This window comes from Phyllostomus discolor, chromosome 3, assembly GCF_004126475.2.
Source record: "Phyllostomus discolor isolate MPI-MPIP mPhyDis1 chromosome 3, mPhyDis1.pri.v3, whole genome shotgun sequence".
Taxonomy (NCBI): domain Eukaryota; kingdom Metazoa; phylum Chordata; class Mammalia; order Chiroptera; family Phyllostomidae; genus Phyllostomus; species Phyllostomus discolor.
Window position 1 is genome coordinate 96,792,143 of NC_040905.2, and position 21,793 is coordinate 96,813,935.

Consider the following 21,793-nt stretch of genomic DNA (forward strand, 5'->3'; position numbering starts at 1 on the left):
TGAAAGCGCTGGAAGGAAAGCTGGGAGACACCAGCCCTAGGTCCGCAGGTGAATGAGTGGGTACCCTGTGGGAGGGGGGGTCTTCCTGCAGTTCAGCAGTAAGAAGAAATAAAGCAAATGTGACAAAACGCTGCCAATCGAGGAATAGAAGTGGAGGGTTTGGCCATGTTATTCCTACCATCCTTTCATCTTCTCTGTAAGTTTGAGATTTTTTTCAAATAAAAGCTTGGGAAATATCTTAAAAGAGAATGTAAAGAAGGTAGCTGCAAGGATGGAAGTCGACAACAAACACAGTGTCTGAAGCCAGGAATGCGCTGGCCCGTCGAGCGGGACTTGCCGAGAGAGAAGGGAGAGGTGGAATGTGAGACATATGGTGCTTCTTAGGGGGATGCTCAGCCTGCCCAGGAGGCCGAGTGAAAACTAAATCTTATCCCTGGATCGAGCCCACAGCCCTTAATGTGACCCAAACTTTCCATTACCAAATCCTGGGGATTTAAACCCTGATACTGTGTGTGCCTGAGTCTGGACTCTGTCTCATCAGTTAGAGATCCATCCTATTGAGGCCACATGTGTCTACGCAATAAGTTCTTTTCAAGCCAGACTTTCATGTTAAAAAAAAAAAATCCTAAGAGGAAATACATGTGGTCCTCTTCCCCTTCAAGCCCAGTTCAGGCTATTTATTGTTTTATTTGATTGTTGAGAAGTCAGAAATGACTAAATTGGTTCCCAATGTGGCTGGCCTGCACATGCTTTGGCCAGGAATGGTCTGCTGAAGACAAACCCCAGCTTTGAATTCAGCAGCGTTCTGATTTGGGGCGGGCGGCGGGAGAGGGGGCAGATTTAGGCAAGGGTATGTGGCTTTCTTCCCCTTTCTTTCTGAAGTCCTTCCCCTGTGGATTGCAGATTAAAGAGTGCGTGATGACACATTTACCCTTTTGGTTTTGCTTTGAAAACACAGGGCTGACAAGTGTGTTTAATGGGCCCGTGGCACCGAGTGACAGAGGCACGGGGTGCAGGAGGCACGTGTGCCTTGACGGTTTTGATGAGGAAGTTAAATCATACTTGCCAGGTGGAAGGATTAAATGCAAACCATAGCACACTTCTGACATCCAACTGATTTATCAGGAAATTCGAAGACGGGGGCCAGAAACGAGAAGTCAAACAAAACAGTAAGCCCTACTTAGAAATTAAGAAGATGGAAGCAAGGGAGGGAGGTGGGTTTGGAGGGGGTGGGGGGAGGGGAGGGGTGGGGAGAAAATACAGACAACTGTAATTGAACAACAATGCAATAATTTTTAAAAAAAGAAATTAAGAAAATGGAAAGAGGAAATGTTATTTTCTAAGGCAATGACTGTTCTCTGTTTATGATCTAAATACTGGCTCCTTTAGCATCACAAGATCTTATGTGTATGGAAAAGAGTGAAATACGAAAGAGAGATCGTTCACCCCAATTAGTATGTGTTTCAGTGATGAGGTTAAAGGGTCAGTGACTCACCCGAAGCCACCCGACTTGGCACCAGGTCCCTTCCGAGACCCAGGACCTCTGGCTTCGCCAGTCTGGCCCAGCACCCCTTCGGCACCCATCCTTCCCTGTCATGGTCTACAGAGGCCTTGCAAGCAGTTTTTAAACCTCACCAGAGCCTGCTGCCGGTGATGATCAGGTCAGCTCTCTGATCCGAGTATGGATCAGCTATTTGCACTCTTTTTCCTGGCCTTCTGGTGTGCCTTTAAACACAGCTACTTGCTCCACAAATGCGTAAGTGAGCACTGGTAACAGAAAAAAATCCATCACCACTAGTGCAAATGGAAAAACAACTCAGAGCACACAGCCCAGTAGAATGTTGTTTGTAGCTTGATCTTTGTATAAGAGGGACAACATCATAAATTAAAATAAAAGCTACCAGCCAACAATTGTATTTTCACCAGCCCCCCCTTTTCCAAGAAAACTCATTGCTAGGAAAACACCAGTAGATTGCATTCTTACCCAGCCCCTCAAAGGAAAGTCTTGTTACTTATAGGCGAGTGGCTATTTGAAAGCCTGGCTACAATTTTCCTGTTTTATTAACACTTGTAATTAAATCCGTCAACTCCCTCTAAGATTCTGTATAAATACCAGATGCTCACTAAGTTTTTTTTTTCCTCCTGGAGAATATGAAACGTTGTAACCTAACAGTGGAGGAACTTCAAAGGAGGCGCAGACCTGGGTGAAAGTGAGCCCTGAAGTCCACACTCACTTCCCTGTGAATTTCTCAGCCTGCCACCCTTGGCCCACATGGGCCCCTTCCACGTCTCTTCCCTGACTGGTGGATGTTAAGTTAACATCAGGAGCAGATGGCTCTGAGTTGGGCGTGGGGGACGGGGAGAATCCCGCAGGCCTGGCAGGAGGGATGTGAGAAGAGCAGGAGAAGGCCATGCCTCTCGCTCCCTGCGCGGCTGCAACCTGCTTTTCCTGTGCTATTGATGCAGCCCCCGCCAGCTGTCACTTAATTAATGCAATTGATCATATGGGGATCAGAGGAAGAAGTTTGGGATGGCTCTGGGCAAATCCACCCTTCCCACTCGGGTGAGAAAATCCTCTTCTACCATGTGTACTGCTCAGGGGGATCGGATACATAGTGTCTTTGTGTTGCCCTTCCCTGTACAAAGAAGTGTAACTTTGTGTCTCAGAGGTGATGGTATTTCAGCAGTAGGCGAAGTGCCCCTCCCCTTGGGTTGTCCAAAATTAAATGTAGATGCTTCGAGTTGTCATTACCTGAAGCGAAAGCTGAGAGAGTGTTAAGTGAATCGTGAAAGAGAATAACATACCTGCTAGTGTTTAAATTTCAATGTATGGAGTGTGGGTTTCTTAGCATTTGTAATGCAGAAACTGGCAAAGGGAGCTCTACCACCCCCGCAACTCAGTTCCAACAGATTCGCTTGTGTGCGTGCGTGCGTGCGTATGAATTTACTTAAAACTATTTAATACCCCTAAAGGTATTAGCTGAGTATTCGTATCATGGGCAATCCCCAACCCTCCTTACTTATAAACTGCCCCTGACTTTGGGGTCCCCCCTCGTTTTGCCAGGCAGGCTGCCACACGGGGGATCCATTACGGCGGTTTGGGGTAAGCCTCTAAGACTCTCCCGAATGTGGAAGGGAGTGAGGCTTGAAAGCGGGGAGCTGCGGCCCACGCCACCTCAGCTACTTTCAGTTTCTATTTGAAACCAAAATCACAGAAGAGCTGTCACATGGCAGCTGTGCACTTGGTGGAAATGAGAATTCCAGATTTTATGCTAATTTGGTTTCAGGTTCCTTTGAACCTGCAGTTTCATGAGGCTGTGCTTAAAACAGCAATCTGTTTCAGATAAAAGAAGGGATTACTAACGACTTTCTAGTTTTGCAAACATTCGCAGCCTTCCGAAGGAAAGGGGGAGATCAGATTTATTCTTTCGTTAACACTGTCATGTTAGGTTTTCTCCTAAGTTATCAAATAGAAAACTTTTCCTGATTTTGGCAAAGACGTTTCTTATTTCAGGATTGCTGTTGTTGTTGCTGCTGTTACTGTCTTTGTTTTGCTGGTGTCCTTTCTCTGGCTATCATCCCTTGTAAAGGCCAGAGAGCAAAAGGCGATGTTCCTGGATGTGTCTCATCCTGGCACGTGGTCACCTTCTTTCTTTTGCTGATTATCGGGGATAACTGAGATGGATGTTGCCTATTGCTTTGTAACAAGCGGCAAATGTAATAGCTTGAAGCACAACAATTATGTACTTGCTGACAGTTTTGCAGTGTGGTCTAGGCTTTGCAGAGACAATGTCTGTGTGTTCCACACAGCATCAGCTACGGCAAGCTCAGCTCGGGCTGGAGGAGCCAAACCCAAGATGCGTATTCACGGGACTGCAAGCTGTTGTTGGATTTTAGCTGGAGTTCAGCTAGGGCTTAGCTCCCAGGCTCCTAACTCTCCTCCGCGCGGGCCTGCTTGGGCCTCCTCACAACAGGGTGGACAGGTTCCAAGAGGAAAGAAGCAGAAACTTCTAGGTCTCCTTAACACCTAAGCTCTGAAGTTCCGGGATATCCCTTCTTCTACATTCTGCTGGTTGGAACACTCACAGGTCCAGCCCAGATTCCAGGGTAGAAGACAAAAGCTCCTCCTTGTCACGGAGGAATGGCTTGCGCATACAGAATTGTTGGAGGCCGCCATGGCTGGTGTTAGCTTCTGATGATACGGGTTTCTGTATTCCATGAAATCCTAAGCTGGTGGCAGTTTGTGGAAAGGACTTTACACGAAGGAGTTGAATTAAATTTTTGTGAGAATGTCTTCATTCTGTCTGTTTACTTGGCAGAGATGTAGTCATTTACTCATTAACTCGTCGATCGGACCACTGTTTATTGACCGTCCATTACATGAAAGACCTAAGGGTGCTGTACTAGATGTTAAGGGGAATGATGATGTTGTTGGTTGGGAGGAGGGAAGCGCACAGTCCCTCGGTCCCTCCTGAGTCTTGCTCACCAAAGCAGGGTCTTGTTCCCGCTAAGGAAGCTGTTGCCACTAAAAGAATGACAGTGTGCAGAGGTGAGCCGCGAAACAGGTAATATATGTGAGACGTTTTCTTGGAAATATTTCCCTAAGGGAACCTTCAAGATAAGCCGTGTTTAGAGCAGAAGACGACATTGCTGGTTTAATTAATTTCCAACAAAGGTCTGTAAATGGAGACTATGCAGGACCAGAGAGGAGCTGGGGGTCCTTGTGGGCGTGCAGGCCGGCCCTACGCCGGGTACCAGCAGTGTGTGATTACAGCAGTTGGTGTGTGGATGGCAGGTGACCATTTGCCGAGTGTGCTCATTTGATCCATAAAGCCACAGAGATGGAAGCCACTGCAATGGCCATTGTAGAGTTTGCCGCTCCATTCTGATAGTCTGGCAGGGACAGGGAGGAGAGAGGAAGACTTGCACAAGGGTGAGACGTCAGAGACATTGGTCCGTAGAAGGCTTTCAGGAAAGCTAAAGCAAGGGAATTCTTCGCCGTTCTAGCTGTCCACCTAGTACCCTGGCGACTGCCTGACTCAGCAAAACAGCAGAAGCAAATGATTCATTGTTGCCCAAGAATTCTGCAGGTAAATGTTTGGACCATCTGGATACTCCATCATGAGGCTAAAATGAAACACAAAAGCCTCGTTAGGCCCATGTGTTAGTCTAGACGGAGAATAGAATTTCCGGTACTCGAAGTAATAATGACATCTTTAGGTAGCATGTTTCCAGGAGAAGAGAGAGAACCCTGTGAGGGACAGTCAGAGGGGAAGATGTGCTGGCCTGCGGTTGGCCACCATTTGTCCCGTGACTTTTGCAAATTACCTTCATATGCACGTCAATAATCTTCCCACTGAAAAGCCTGTGAAGGTAAACTAGTCACTTATCCTAGTAGTATTTGCACAGCTTAACGACCGTTTTTCTATGACCCTTTGGATCTTGAAACCTCTCTAGATCGATTTGTTTTGAGTTAGGTCTAGAACTGACGTATGCCGGCCTTAAGAGTATGTTGGAATTCCAGGTTTGACCAAGGTCACCTAATAGAATGGACACTAGAGCATCATATAGTGCAGAAGGTGGTGGGTGCTTTAAGTTTGAACTGCGCAGTGATCCTGACTCCCCACCTCCAAAGGGAATACGGGGAACAGCAGTTACTCTGTTCACCTCACAGGGTTGTCGTGAGGGCAGGTGGCATAACTGTAGACATCTGTGAAGAACATGTTACTCCAGGTATGTCCAGCCATACCTGTATGAGAGGCTGAGTCTTAGAACCAGTAAAAGACATCATGGTATATAATTTACGGCTCCTGCTCTTGTTCTGGTCTAGAGTTCACTAGTTTCTCCCTCCCTTCCAATTTCAAGGCCCTGAAGTGAAGGTTACAATTGTGTTTTGAGCCTGACCCAGACCTAAAATAGCAACTTTCCCAGGGACTTCAGGTAGTCCCTTTCCCTGGGACTAACTGAAGCTAGAAATGAGGGTTCTTTAATCTGACATAGAAAAGCGTTTTCCCTCAGGACAAAACAACTCAAGTTACAGTCATGTACCTGGTTTAACTTGTTTAGTGGGAAACATGGTCAGGGAGGCCAAATGAGGTAACATCTCAATTTTCAGATGAATTCTTTAAGCATCCACCCAAAGAAGATCTAGGGTGGCTTCAAGGGTGCCTTTCTCTCCCCTGAGCTGTTGAGCATTTTGGGGAGCTCGCTTAGTCTAAAGTAGCTAAAATGCCTCTTTCATAGAAGTTGAAAAACATGATCAGCCCACCAGCTGCCCCAGTTGTCCTGCAGCAGCCTTCTGCAACATGGCCTCTTTGTGAGTCTGTGGAAGCACGGACAGTTGCGCCCCTGTCGGTGGCTACAGGGACTGCCTCCTTGGCTGGACCCCCTTTCCCAAGACGATGCTCATGCCTGGGATACCCTGGCTGGAGCTCTGAATTGTACAGGGCTGCAATGCCTGCCACTGCTTCCTGAGGGGGAGCCCCCAGCCTAGCACCACCTCCCCACCTGCAGCTCAGCCTCACAGCCCATCCGGCCAGCAGAGAGGAGGGCAAGGCTGCCTTGGTCGTGCCACCGTGGAGGACCTGTTTTACTTCCCCTTCATTTACAAAACCAGAACTAAGAACTTCTACTCCTAGATGACTTGTGGCTGATAACCACCAGGCACTGCTCCAAGTGCTTTATACACATTCATTTACTGAACCCTCACAGCAGTTGCTGTGATAACAGTAGGTGCTACTATTGCCTTATTGTATAGACGAGGAAACTGAGGCACAGAGATGTGAAGCAGTCTTTTCGCTGTGACAAAGCTAATAAGTGAAAGTGGAGGAAGAGCCAGGAGTTGAACCCAGCAGTTGTGTTTTCAGTAGACACGCTCTCAACCACTAGAACAGCTGCCTCACAGTTGCCCCCGGAGAGATGACGGCCCCAGTCTGAAGGCCCCCCTGCCCCGTGAGTCATCCTTGAATGATGAGCACAGCCACAAGGTGCATCGTGAGGCATTATTGTATTTAATGTTTGCAACAGTGCTCTCTGAGAGTTGTATTACTAGCTCCATTGTACAGATGAGGAATGTGAGGCTTAGGAGAGGTTACATAATAACTGGAGATGAACCAGCTGTTGTGACAGAGACTAGATTCAAAGATAGGCCTTCTAATTTCCACCCACACTCCTAGCAGCCAGGCTAGGGACCGTGGATTCCAGTGTCCAGTAAGCCCGTTTAAGATCAGATTCTGGGATAATTTATACAAAGACAGCTAAAGGAAATGTCTCACCAACAGCATTTTCTTTTCAATTTAACACTTTACTTTTCTCAATGTATCATCTCCATTGGCTTATTTGCACATTTTGTTCTGCTCATCCTTTTAGCACATGCACACATTTTGTACACATTTTGCATTTTAATCGCCTCGGGTCCTCTCTGCCACACCCATTTCCACATAGAAATAGTGAGAGGGCCCAGGTACTGGAGATTTGAGCAGGCTGAGTGCCTGTCCTCAAGCAGGCTGGACCCCTAATTGCAAAGACTCCTCCATGTTAACTGGTGTGACAGGAGCCTGAACTGAGCACAGGTGAAACCAGGAAGACGTGGCTGCATCGTCCTGCTCTTACGTGCTTCCGTGAAACGTAAGGTGCCGTTGGGCGACATGAGCAGAGATTGAACATATATTTATATTCCATTGCCTTTCTTTGTGGGACTGTCAGATTCTGAATATTAATATCTTAACGTAGATTTAGAGGTTAAGTAAGAGATATTTTATGGGTTTTTTTATACTTTTTCCCTTTATAGTTTATAGTACACTGTGAAGTTTGAAAGTGAAATTCTTTTTCTTGACTTCTACACTTGGAAAATATTTATTTCTCCCTGCGTCTCAGTGGTATGCATCATAAACCAGCCCAGTTGGGCTTATTTACTTCCCTCTCGTTGCAGCTCCGTGATCAATTGTAGCAGCATCGGCATGCAGTGGTAGAGGCCCTTGCTTTACCACAGCGAGAGCGTGAGCTATTGCAGTCCCCTTTCAGAGTGATAAGTAATGAACCTTCCAGTTAAAAGCCTCCTTATTCAGAAGGGCGGGGGACACAGAGCTGAGGGGCTGGGGGCCACCTGAGGTTGGCTCGCTATGCATCACTAGAGGAGAAAATCATGGTTTGTAGTTTAAAATGAATTGGCCTCCACAGGAGAAATCCCTTGGACCCAGGAAAGGTTTTGCTGTCCTGGGCCGGGGAACATGGAAGGCACTAGGTCAGGAATGAACAGAGGCGGGAAGCCGGGCGACCTTGGCAGCGGGCCGATTTCCTGCTTGCTAGGGCTGAGCAACCTGTTGACTTCAGTCCTCCACACGAGGACTCCTGGTCGCCCCCGTGGGCAAGGAGCAACAGGCACCTCAGTCCAGCTGCAGGTCCCTCTGGGCTTCTCAGCAGCCGTCTTCAGCCCCGAGTGTCCCTTCGTTTTATCACTTATCCAGACACTTGTCAGGTGCCCCCGCCTCCCTGGCAGGCTGGGAAGTCTCAGCCATCCATTCATCCTCTCTCATCATGCACCTGTTGAGGTAGGCCTGCCAGTACCAGGCTGGGTACGTGACACGTGAGCACTCTCCAAGAAGTGAATGAGATCCGCAGGAAACTAGGTTCATGGAGAAGGCATGTCACAGAAGAGGCCGGGCATATCCTCACACACAGATGCAAAGTGCTGGGCTCCGTCTCCAGGCACATGGCTCTGCTCCTGGTACCGCTGCTCTGGCTGTGGTGTGAATAGAGACATTCAAGGCACAGTCCTTTTAGAGGGGGGTTCAGAATCAATTCGAGGTGGTATCCCACACAGAGAAAAGGAGCAAAAAACAAAACGTGCTTCCGCCTCAGTCAGAAACCATTTTTAATCATAGCAAATCTGTAGGCCTTTCTAAACTGGAAATCACAATTTACCACGTCCAAATGACATAATTGCGATGCATGCTATTTGATGTTTTAAGGAATCGAAGTCCTTGCCGTTAGGAGGTTGATGGCGTCTTAAAGCCTGGTGCATTCTCGTAACATTTCGCTTGACTCAGAATTGGGCTTCGTACTCTAACGAGAAGATACACGTTACTCCCATTACCCAGCCTTATCATGTGAGCCAGACTCTGTAACATCCAGGTTCTGGCCGCATCTGGAGGGATTGTTTGCAGCGAGGCCTTTGTGAAGTTGGGGCTTTTGAGTACAGACGGTACAAACCACTGGCACCCCTTTCTGAGATTGGCGTCGCTTTGATGTTCGTGTGGTTATTTTTACTGTCGCTGTGGTGGTCCGCACTGACAGAATGCAGTAGAAGGCACGGCCATGCACACTGCTGCCATACCAAATATACTTTTATTTCGCTGTTCTCCGCAGTAATCAAAATATGAGTGTCATCTGTGACCGTAGTAGCCAACACGTGTGTCCCACGTCCTGAGTGCCAGGTGCGGTCGCTGACAACAGCCCTCTGAGGTGCACGCACCATTGCCGTGTCCTCTGACCGGTGAGGAGAATGAGGCCCCCGGGCTCTGAAGCAGTAGGGCCACGCTGTCAACCAGATGTTCGCTCTTACCCTCCGCCCAAAGAACAGGTAGAAATTTGTATTTTCAAAATCTGAGGAGCTCTAAAGATGGAGCCTCCCGCCACGCAGCAGCAACCCAGGCGGGGCGACGGCTGTCCCGGGGCTACTGGGAGAGAGAGCACTTGTGCTGCGACTCCCCTGTCACGGTCTGTTCAGACTACGTCACTTAAAACAGAAAAGCCCGAGGAAGTTCCTCTTGTTTCAAACCACCCAAGACTCGCCCAGCACACGCTCCGTGAGTGAGGGCCTGAAGTACATCTTATTTATGAGGGAGAACACCATGAAGTTAATGGACTTTTTCTATGTAAGATGCTCAACAGACGGACCAGCATTTGTAACAACTATTTTACCAGAAAATGCTTAGTCTCAGTCTGGTAATTTATGATACAAATTGAATCAAACCTCACATTTTAAGCTTTAAAACTCTTCCACTTTAGATGGGCTGAGAAGTACTCCCATTAGTTATTAAAGCCAGTTTATCTTTATCTTTAGAGGTATGTAGGTATAGTTTGAGATTTGATGAAGATGACTCCATATTTTAATTTAGCATGTTTGTTTTAACTGGTAGCTAGTTAGTCAAAAACTTTGGTCATATATCAAAAATCGTTTTTCCGTTTCTGAGATAACTGATCGAATTCTGAAAAGACCATTGAGTCCATATTCTAGCGATCTGGTTCTTGCTAGGGTCCCCACTCCGTATGACTTGCTCTCTTTCAGTCTGCCTCAGAGGTGGGAGGTGACGTCAGGCCGTCAGAGCGAGCATGCTAAACCTTCCGAGTGTCACAGGCATTGGACTTCATAATCTTTATGTTAAAATTCCAGTGAAGGGAAGCTAAATTTCTCAAGGAAAAATAATGATAAATCTGGATTCCTGAAGGTCAGAAATTCAGACCGCGGGCCAGTATACTCAGTCTTCCAGTGTGCGGATTGTCCATGCCCTGTTTTCCCCCGTCTTCCTCCTCTGTACTTCTGATGCTGCCCTGTACCTATTCCCTTCCAGTTTCGGCATTGCATCCCTCCCCTCCAGACGGGAGGGGGAACGGGGCACCTTGGGAACCAATGGTGAGAGGCTGAGAAACAGAGCCCGGTGGCAGTGGTGGGCCGCGGTGGGGTGGGGAGCAGGCCGTGCGCAGGCAGGGTGCAGGGGGACTGCACGTGGACACTGCAGACACTGCGTTCTGTGGGCTCTCTGGAGGCTTGGCTGTTGGTGTTTCTGCCTTCCTCCTGATTACAGGTAATAAAAATGCACGGACCCATGCAGATCTGTCCCAGGCTTTCCTCTGTGGTCGAAACCCTGATCCTCAGAGACGGCAATCTAATGCCAGGCCTGCTAAGTGTCAGAAATGCTACCTGAGAAAAGCTCCTCAGAGGGCTAAGTGGTTGTTCAGCTGGTCATCGGAGTTGCCCACCCTTTTGTGCGTTTCCGTTCGGCCCGAGGGGGACATGGCAGGAGCTCTGGCAATTTCTCCCCTGTAATATTGATTTTATTAGGGCAACAGGACAAGAAAAGCTTCCCACTTTGATTGCTCCAAAAGAAACAACATTTTAATGTCTTTTCTTGAAAATTTAATGTTTGCCTTTGAGCTATCTGGGTATTGCAGAAACAGCTTCAGAATGAATGCCCCCTGGCTGAGGGGCCTCAGCTGGTTTTGTGACATCTTATAAGCAGTAGGAAAATCCAACTCCAAACTTAAACCTTCCCAGGCACCTTTTCTTCTGACTTCTCTGGAGGTAGAGAAAAATCTCTACTACCTATCTTTTTTTAAACACTGTTTTTAGAAACACCATGAGGTGCTACCAGTTAGGGAGAGCATGAAGAGAGAGAGAGAGAGAGAGACACCCTCTTATTTCCTAAATTAATTGTTTTTGGAAGTTCAGAAAAAAAGAAGTGTGCCATACAGCAAGCACCCTCCTTTTTTCCCCTTGAGACATTTTTTAAGAGTGCCATGAAATCAAACAGTGACAGATGTTCAACTTCAAAGAGGTGAGGAATGGGCCTTGTTGCTTTAAACTAGTCTCCATGTCATTGGTATGTGGTATCAGTCTCTCCCCAGCCAGGTTCCTTTCCTGTCTTCTCAGCTGCCACCCAGGTATGAAGGCACTGTAAGGGAAATCAGGAACCGCGAGCTTCCCTCCGCTCTCACTCCTTCCTGGTGTGCCTGCTCTACTCTGGAACCCTCCTAGTTGCAGTCTAGGCTTTATTTCCCTCTTTCATGTGCTGAGAAAATCACAGCGAGTTTTCAGAGAATCTCTTCTCTCCCACTATGGCCCAGGTACTATGGCCTAGCACGTTTTCCGAGCCTCTGTGGTTGGGATAGTGAGTAAGGAAGCCAGAAGTCCGCAGAGGGGGCTACCAGTGGACAGAAGGGGGCAGGGCATGCTCTGGGCGGGAGTGGGATTCCAGGGGAAATCCACCAAAGGCCAAGTATGTAGTCATTCAGCGCCCTTCTGACCCCCTCCCAGCACTAAAGAACACGATGATGGTAAATGTGAGGAGACAGTAATCACTGTCCATGTAGTGAGACTATGGCATTGCTTTATTCCTTTCCTTATGTGTGGTGGACGCGCAGGGAACCAATCGGCTCCACTTTGTCAGTGAATTTTAAGAATAAGAGAAGGAGGGATTTGTAAATGGCCACTGGGTGTACTCAGTTATTCTTAAGACTTAAAAATTGCATTCAGTCTCTGATCATGATGGGGCGAAGTTAAAGACCTTTTTTTTTCCTAATACTGGACTCTGACATTCCTCCATTTTCAACAATGTACTTATTGTTTTGTATTGAGCACCTACTATGTGCCAGGCGTTTCACATACATCACTTTCCTGCCTAGAGAGCTTGCTCTGTGCAGATGTCTCTAGCCTGGTTGCACTTCAAGTCCGGGCTACGGGCCTAGTGGCCTTTCCCGGCCTCGACGCAATATTGGAAGCCCCCACTGCGGCGAGGGCGCGGGACGTTGCAGTTCCCGCCAAGCCTGTCCGCCAGGAAGGCGGCTTGGGGACCTAAGGCTCGAGCTGCGGGCCGAGGGACAGCTGTCGAGGTCGCACCCAGGGACTGCGCCCCCGCGGGGCCGACTGGGCGTCGGGCCGAGAGGAGAGGCAGCGAGGGGCGGAGCGCGCGGGGCGGGACGGAGGAGGGGCGGTGGCACCGGCGGATCGGGCTCCGCGCGCCGAGGAAGTCCCTCTCCGAGAGCTGCTAGCGTCTGGCGGTTGCGCGCTCGGCGCAATCGGGGAGCGAAGTCCAGAGCCAGGGGCCCCGGTGCCGCCGCCGCCGCCCCCTCCTGACACCCGTTCAGCCAGGGTGCCCGCGGCGCCGGTGACGGCCGCTGATGGAGTTCACTTGAGCTGTGAGCCGGCGGGAGAGGCAGGCGCCCGCGAGCGAGCGCGGGCCGGAGCGTAGCCAGCCCCGGGTGCTCGCCCGCCGCCCGCCAGCTCCCGCCCGGAGTCGCTCTCGGCCCCGCGTAGCCCGCCCGGCGTCCCGGCCGCTGCAGCGCCCCCAGCGCCGCGCGCCGGTGAGATTGGCCAAAAATAAAGACTCCCGGAGCGTACCCCTCCGGCGCGGCGGCGGCGGCGGCGGCGGCGGCGGCGGCGGGATCAGGAGCAGGCGGCCCTTGGCGCTGCTGGAGAGGCGGGCCCGGCAGTCGGGGAGCCCAAGGCTGCCGCCGGGGAGAAGCCGCCGCCGCCGCCGCCGCCGCGGTGCGCCCTCCTCCTCCTCCTCCCTCTCCCTCCTCCCTCCCTCCGCACATGGTCTCCTTTGTCCTGTCGCTGCCGCCGCCTCCTCGCTCTTAGCTCCGCACGCCGCGGCCGCGGCTCGGGCCGCTCCTGTCCGCCTCGCCCGCCAGCCGGCCCGCCCGGGACGTTCCTCGGGTCCCCGCAGTTCCCCGCCGGCCCCGCGCGCCCAAAGAGCGGCTCGAAGGCAGCGGGAAGCGCGGCCGGGTGCGTCCCTCTCGCCACAGCCGCCGCCGCCGCCCTGCTGGCCCGGCCGCTTTCGGATGTGTGCGCGGCGCCGGCTCCCGCCGCCTGAAGCTGTCGCTCCCGTACGGATCTGGTTCGTGCATCCGCTTCAGACTTTCGCTAGGACGGCAGGAGACTCTTGCGAACGGAGCCCAGTCGGAGTTGGGCGTTTTCTCTTCGGTGTTTGGCTGGTTTTCCCCTGGTCTCTGACGATCCCCCATTGTGAACCCTGCTAAGGAACCCAACCATGAACTTGGGGCTGACAGGACCGCTTAACCCTTTGCGACCAGGTAATGCAGCCCTGGGGGCACAGCCCCTCGCCCGCCGCCCACGGTCGGAGGGGAGGCGGCCGGGTCGGGGGTCTTTTGTTGCAGCGGCCCAGCCTGCGGGCTGGGGTGGCCGGGGCGGGCTCCTGGCGTCTGGCGCGACGGAGCCCCCTAGTCATCCCCCTCCCCTCGTGCTCTCCTTCTGCGCCCAGGACGCCCGCCTTTGTACTTTGCTCCTCGGCCGGCGGGCTCGGCCCGGGAGCTGCGGCACAAGCGGCGGGAACTGCTCCGTAGGGCCCAGGGGCCGCAGACTTCCCGGCGTCTTCCCCGCCCGCAGGACGCCACCGGACCCGGAGCCGGGCCGGGGCCTGCGCGACTGGGGCCAGAGACCTTGGCGCTGGGCTCGCTGCGCGGTCCCCGCGCTGAGGTCGGATCCCGGCCCGCACACGGCGCCAAGGAGAAACGAAAGGGGATGTGGGCTCGGGATCGGCGGCAGTGTGGGAAAGAACTCGCGCTTAAGTTTCGGAGAGGTTTCCCTTTTCTTTTTGAAAAGTCCTTCTTCCTACGGGTGCGGACGGCTGTCCCCCGAGTCTTCGGCCGAAGGAAACTAAGGTGAACCCCGAACCAGAGCCGCTGCGTCCCACCCCCTTCTGCACGAAAGGCTTTTATTGGTTTCCCTCTGTTCCTTCAATTTGTTTGACTTATTTAACTTTTCTTTAAACAACCACGACGCCTAGTAAATTTTTAGTATTAAAAAAATCTGCGCTCTCCTCAAAAAGCAACCAAAAAAGCTTTCTCTCTTTTTTTTTGTATCAATTTTTTACATGCAGCCACTTAAAGACCTCATCCTCCATAACCGAATAAGGGGCATGGAACGAAATGGCGAGCAAAATCTAAGTAAAGGTCTTTAGCATGTGAAGGCACCCCGCGTTACAAAGGAGGGAGAAAAAGCTCCGCTCCTCTGCAGACTCCGCTCACCACGTTTCCAGTTGTGGTTCCTGACATTTAAAAAAAAAATAGGGAGATAGTCCTGGTAATGTACGGAATTGGAGATTTTTTCCTAAAAACAGTGAAAATGAAAATACACCAAACATTAAAACTCAAGGAGCCAAATAATTTGCTCAAATGCTTTAAAAGTGTACGTAGAATTTGGAAAGTTTATGGAGGAAAAACAAAGAATTTTCTTGTAGTTTCCCTTAAGACTTTGGGTAAGAAGCTCTTTTCTGACTTTCAGGGCAGCGGTCAGCCACGGTTTTAACCATCTGAATGGAAGAGAGAAGGCATCCAGGGTCGTTTTATGATCAGCCAAAGCCCCATGGCGATCGTTTTCTTTTGGGTGTTTTTCTGTGGCGTCCTTGTTGAGACCCCCCTTTCCGCCGTTGCAAGGGGCATCCTTAGAGACTTTGTGACATGTATCAGAAAATTAAAGGGCTCCAAAACCTTTTATTAGAAGGTGTATTCTTAAGCCTCTCGGAATATCCTGTCAGACTTATTTCTGTCATAACTTACTGGTTGGCATCATAATAATCACCTCTAAGTTTGCTTCAGACACAGGATCCCTCAACCACTTACTTGAGAATATAGCTTGTGGCCCAGTGGAGCTGACAAAGGTGGCGGCCCGGAAGGAGGGTGTGGAAGACAACCAAAGGGCCTGTGCACCTTCACCCACAGCGTCTGTCCTGCTCCATCTCTTTCTCACTCTCTCTCACGCACGCCGAGTGCAGATCCAGACTCAGTCAGGAACCATTTCCTTTCCTGACCTATGCCTTTTGCTCTTGGGGTGCAGTGATTTGTTTGTATTTCTTTGAGCCAGGCTCATTGTGATAGGTAATTTCAAGATTTACAAGGGTTATTTTAATGTGGAACGATGATTTCATCAACAGATTTTGTTTCCTTTTAAGAATATTAGCTGGAGTTTATTTTTTAAGCCATTAATTTAACATAGCCCTTCCAATTAAAATCAAATACAGTTTTTCATCAGAGAATGGTGAAATACTCCTCTCTGAGTTTTTACCTGGGAAACCCACATTATCTAGAAATCTCAATCTTCTGAACCACCCCTAAAATTGGAAAATTAGAATAAAAATAAAGGGAAAAGTAGTCATAATAAAAATATTTTATGTCTTCCTGTATCACTTGCTTTGAAAATTCGAACGTGGTCCCCAGATGTGCACAGGAATATCTCATCTCTGTCACTATAACGTGGAAAAACCAAACAGAATATTTTCTTTGTCTCTAAAACCCAGCCCCAAAGTCAGAACATGCTGTACTTAAGAATCTCCCCTTCCTCTATTTTCTACATTTCTTTTTTGTTTTAATTTATTCAACATTCTGTGCTTTGCTTTGTCAAACGTGCACCTCTGTAAAGTGTGAAAGATAAGTGGTTTCTTACAAGGATTCAGTGACCAAAACAGCATAAATGTAACATAGCCATGATAACTTGAAGTGTAGACACATCTTCAGATTAAACAGTAAGGGTGCTTAGTTTTTAATTTTTTAATTTTTCAAGTTCTAGAATTATTCAGTGCTTTCAAAACGTTCTTTTCCCTCAAAGTGACTTCATGTTTATTTTCCAGAACATTACTGTATATAATTTAAACTAGCTTTACTCTTGCTGTTTCAACGGGCTTATTTCACCTTCCTTAAGCCAGTGTAATAATTAGCACACATGATCTCTAGAAAATAGAAAGGAAATTATGCTGGTGGCGTGTGTGCTGTCGGTGTTGGGGGCAGCTTGCTTGGTTTCAATACCAAGGTCGTCCTGGTTACTGTCAGGGATCTCGGGGTCACCAGATGACTAGCTTTATAAATTAATTTCTGGGAGCGCTAGTCAACACTTTTTAGTGAGGAAAAGCTTGGCATTAAATAATAGGCATTTCTGGTTTGTGAAAAGAAAATTGAAAAATAGGCATGTCTGCAAATATGAAGAAAGTAGCATTTCCAAAATAATGATCTGTCAACAAAATTGCAAAATCATTATGTGAACGAGCTGAATTGCTTTGTGTATCATCTCATAGAAATATGTTTTGCACAGATAATACGTCTAATAAAGACACGTTTTTAAAATCAGATTTTTCCCCCAACAAATAGCCGGCGCAGGTCTTTCTCACGCGGTCACCTAGCGCCACCTTATGGACGATTGGGGAAATGGCTGCTTCCCCTGTTGGCTTTTCTGAAATGCAGATGTAAAGTAATAGTAACGACGGTGGAGACAACAGTAATGTCAGTATTTTTTCTCCCTTCTTGTTTTTCAGGCATCAGATACCAGCTCTGAAAAACTCTTCAATGCTGTCATTGTAAACAAAGGTAAGACTCTAATTCTGAGCAATGGCTCACTTATTTTTATATTTGCGTCGTCGTCATTGCCTAGGAAGGAAGAATAAATAGCAATGGTCTTTTTTCATTCTGGAATTGTGTATATTTTGTGGTTTTGCTTGAGACAGACGCTGTATTCTTTTGTGATACATTAAAACCCATTTATTTTAAAGAATACATTGAGTCCTTATTAAAATTGACTTGGCAAAAAAGTCATGACTGTCTGTGTGGTTTTAATGCAATGTAGGAGGCAATAATGGAGACTAGTAGTTCTCAAAATGCCTTAACTTTATTGTTAGTTATCAACAACCCAATAGTTGGAGAGCTGTAAATAGCCGATTTGTACTGCAGACTCTAATAACCAGTGGCTATTTAGTATTCACAATATTATGGCCATAAACCAAGCCCTACTCTGCTGTGGGCTTTCTGTAAAGTTAATAAATGAGCAAGAGGGCAAAATTTAAATACATGCTCTCCCATTAATTTCTTCTAAACCACAATACTCCAAGTTAGAGAGGCTAATGATATAGCAGTACATTAAGGGAAAACTTAATCTTAAATCATCACCAATTGATTTCTGGGCAGTTTTCATTTGTAGCAGTATTGTTGGAAATAATGAAATTTAAGGCAGTGTCTAATCAGGAGCTTTGCAAAGGTGTGTGATTTGAAAGGTATCAATTATATAAACTATTCGATCTTTTCGTCTCCACCATAGAACCTGATGTAGGGGCATGCATGGTACTTGCTAAGAGAAGGGGTGCTTTTCTCTGGGAATCTCACTCTGTGTTACCTGGATGATACTGGGCCGTACCTGTGCAGACTGGGGCCTTCATAAAGTGAAATTTGAAGCCACTTCAGCATTCCACAGTTGCCTGGGCTAGCATTTTTTTTGCGAGATGGTTATCAAGACACATTTTCAAGTGCAGTTACTTTCGGGCTCCCATGTTATTTTAGAGTTGGAACCAACTGCAATTATAAATAGTACATTATGTTTAGAGTTCCCCTGAGGTGTATGTGCTTATGTCATTGCTGTTACTCCCAGAATGATTGTCATATTGAATTTTATCCCTTTTTTTGCATAACGGAGTACTCCAGTTTTATATTTCATCATATTTTTGATGGAGTGAAAGTTTGTATGAATTTGCTAACATAACACTAAAAGCTCAATAAAAGAAGATATGTGCCGTTCATGTCATACATTACTCATATGTAAAAACATGTAATTGTTTATTGTTCATTTTGATGGTGGAGAGGATTGGTAGACCGAGATGCATCTGTGTGAAAAGCAGGGTGTGTGAGAGGAGGAGGAGGAGGCTGAGATGGGCTGGTCACCCAAAGGAGGTGTTCTGTGTTTCGGTGACAACCAGGCCCCAGCCCCTCCCAGGATCTTCAGTCCCACGTGACTGGGTTTTTTTTTTTTTTTTTTTTTTTTTTTTTTGCCAGTTTGCTATAAAGCTCTGGAATGTGTCTCTGCTCTCTGGGATCAGCCCGAGAAAGCAGGTTGGCACGGGGACCCGCATTCAGACTGCCACTGCCCTCGCAGGGCTGAAAGGCTCTCTTCAGGGCGGATGAAGAGTGATTGATGATGAGGAGCGCCCCTCAGCTTCTTCCCTCCTGCTTTGCCCCCTGCTTTCCCTTTTCCAATCCAACGTTTCCCACATTCTTATTTGTGTTTACTTACAGAGTGTGATTTGTGGCATCTATTTGGTTGTGAATAGTCACCCCCTGACAGGGTGCCTTTCTCCTGAGCTGCTTTTCTGGGGGTGATTTAGTTGCCTTAAAGGGATTAAGATTTCTTTGTGAACACTAAAATCAACATAGGCTTTTTCTAAGCTTTGCTTGGGAAACCATACACAAATAAGCATTTTAGTTGATGGCAGATTATGCCTTTGCCCCTTATTTCCATCAAAATAGTCTTTCTATTCTCCTCCTGAGTTGCCCCCTAATGCCTTATGCTAATTCCTGTTGGTAACATGAATGACAAGAGGCTGAATCAATGCAAATCCAGGTGCTGCCGACGAGACTGACTGGTGTCCAGCCCCCGCCTCCTCCCTTGGGAGAAGGGGATTAAGGGGAGCAGGAAAGGGGTGGGGGAGATGGGGACAGTTTTGTTAAGGGGATTAGTATTCAAACTGCTAAGCATCAGGAAAACAACTTCAAAAAGCGTTGTGTAGTGATAATGTCAACAGTGACTTCAAGACAGGTGCAGGGAGTCGATGTGCTCTTGATTTTTGGTCTGTTTTCACTCGGAGTAGTGGCAGTATTTATGGAATGGATGGTTGACAAGGCCTTCAAGGAATTGTCAGCTTCGTGCACATCAAGTTCAAGTTCTGCACAGCAGCCTGCCTGCCTGCAAGTCAGATCTCCTGTCTCTGTCCAGTATTCTTAGCCAAGAGCAATAAAAAGCATTGTAAGAAAGGGCAAACTTACACCAGGTAACAAACACGACTGGGAAAATCTTCAAAGCCTCCGTGTATTGAACTGTCGAACAAGCACGCAGGGAAGCTGACACGTGTATTTCTGCACCTCCAGATGTTTAAAGCTACACATCCCCTCTCCAGCGCCAGAGTTCCTCAGCGCTGCTGCCTCAGAGGAGCCTGGCTGTAAGCCGCTGCCGAGATGAGATTATGCCGCTGAGCCCAGTGGCGGGCAGATTTGGACCATAAAATTTCACTGTGGGAGGGCAGTGTTAATCTCACAGACTGATTGTGGTGGGGGGCTTGGTGGAGGGGGGCACAGCTTTGATGTTGGGATGTTGGGGATGAAGCTCCAGGCTGAAGCAGCAGGGCCCGCGGCTCAAACCCCCATCAATCTGTTGGTGAGCTTGAATAAATCATTTAGCCTCTTTAGGTCAGCATTTCCGACCATAGCAAACCTCCCAGTCCGGGGCCTGACATCTCTGGTGGGGATTTTTTATAACATGTAGTAGTTAGGTATGATGAATATGTCTTCTCTCACTTCTGCCCGTTGATTTTATTTTGACATTCTCTGTATTGTTGGGTCCATCCAATTTAATAGAGAACTAGTAAGGTTTTCTGTGTCGGTGTTCCAAGTCGTTGCTTTCTTCTGACGCCTTTTATTTCCCATTTTAAAACAAATTCATCAAGCCGTGAGTGCATGCATGCACCCATGACAGGCGGGAAGATGAGTCTCCAAAGTGCAGGGCTTAGGGTTGTAATACACATTAAAAAATAGCTTAACTTTAATCAAGGTCATGGTTGCCTTACTGAGTTTTTATGTGTTTAAATGTTTACAGGATGTTCATGTGAGTTTTATGAATCCTTCTGTCTTTGTGACTCAGCCATCTGCCAAAGAAAAATTAACTTTCCCAGGGAGACAGAGACACACAGAGAGGGACTTCTTGTCCAGACTGAGCTGGTTGAACTGCTAGAGGAGCAACAGGCCTTCTCCCCAGAATGCTGGAGTATTTGTCCTTAAAACTGCTCTCCAGTCGACTCAGCGTGGCCAGCCAGCCTGCAGTGCCCTCTCTTTCCTACCGCAGGCCCTAGTGCTTGTCGGGTTTGCCACTTTGATATATAGACAGAAATGCAGAAGATGAGTATTTTGCTGCCTGTGACCATCCTGCCAAGATAGTTAATCTCTTTTAAACTCTGAAATTGCTTCAGGGCAGAGCTCCCTGAGGAAGAAAGAAAAGCAGGGCAGCCCTACCTGGGAGGAAGGAGAACAGTAGTCTCTGGAGTCCTTTGCTTATATACAGCTCCCGGGGTGGTTTCATGGTCTCGGCTAGGGGAAGAGGAAAGGACCCTTTTTGCCATAGAGCCCTCCTATCCGGGATCTGCCCTGCAGAAAGGGCAAGTTATAAAGGACAGGTGGCCGGGAGGTGCAGTTCACATAAGGATTTCCTCACCCCTTCTTCCCTCACCGCGGTCACTGTCATCTCACATTGTAGCCGTGGGCCCTCCCGTGTGGGCTGTTAGAGAGCTGAGCTGGCTGAGTGGGCATCTCTGAGGTGCCGAGCTGGGAATGACCCAGGGAGGGAGGAAGCCCCTGACCTGTGCTCCCCCTGCTGTGAGCCCCCAGTGTCTGTCAAAAAGGGTGCAGCAGAGGAGCAGCCACCCACCAGCCTCGGTCAGCCTGGGGAATTGTAGCGACCGCTCACTCACTCCCCAGGGTGAGTACCAGGTGGCGCCCTGGGGCTGCCGGAGCTCTCGGACCAGGGCTGCTTCTCCTTTTCCCGGCCCTACCAGGCCTACGGGTAGGTGCACCTGACCTCTTCTTGGGGTCATTTTGTACTGAGACTTTCCATGAAGCACAGGGGAGATCGAGCCGTTAGGCCAGTGGAGCATTCAGTATTTTTGACAGTACGGTTTTAGGAGCAGTGTAGAAAGAAAACCTGGCTGAAATGTCGCTTGAGATTGGAGGAGAGACCAGGTGACTAACATGTTACTAGAGATACACCTGTTTGGTGTGCGGAGGTGCAGTAACTGAGTACCTAATACAGTCTTTAATGGAGATGGTCTCACCTCGTTCATTAGATTTAGGCATGAAAGGGGAAGTCCTTGGTTTGGTGATTGAAAAGCTAAATTATATTACCACCAGGGCCACCACTGACTTAAGAATAACCCCTCTTCCAAAATAATTCTGTGCTTTTTATCTAAGTGAAAATAATGCAGTTGACAATAGGATAGCATTCTTTTAAAAAAATTTAATTTAGAGTTTAAAACCCAAT

General features: G+C 48.3%; 1 protein-coding gene across 7 annotated transcripts in view; it reads left to right on the plus strand.

Moving 5' to 3' along the window:
• The window catches only part of AUTS2 (activator of transcription and developmental regulator AUTS2), a 1,155,833-nt gene that overhangs the window by 1,055,372 nt on the left and 78,668 nt on the right, over positions 1 to 21,793 (plus strand). For all 7 annotated transcript variants that reach the window (XM_036019900.1, XM_036019903.1, XM_036019904.1 and 4 more), the window contains exon 6: positions 17,043 to 17,094. In XM_036019900.1, coding sequence (XP_035875793.1) covers positions 17,043 to 17,094 — 52 coding nt within the window. The remainder of the gene's footprint in view (positions 1 to 17,042; positions 17,095 to 21,793) is intronic.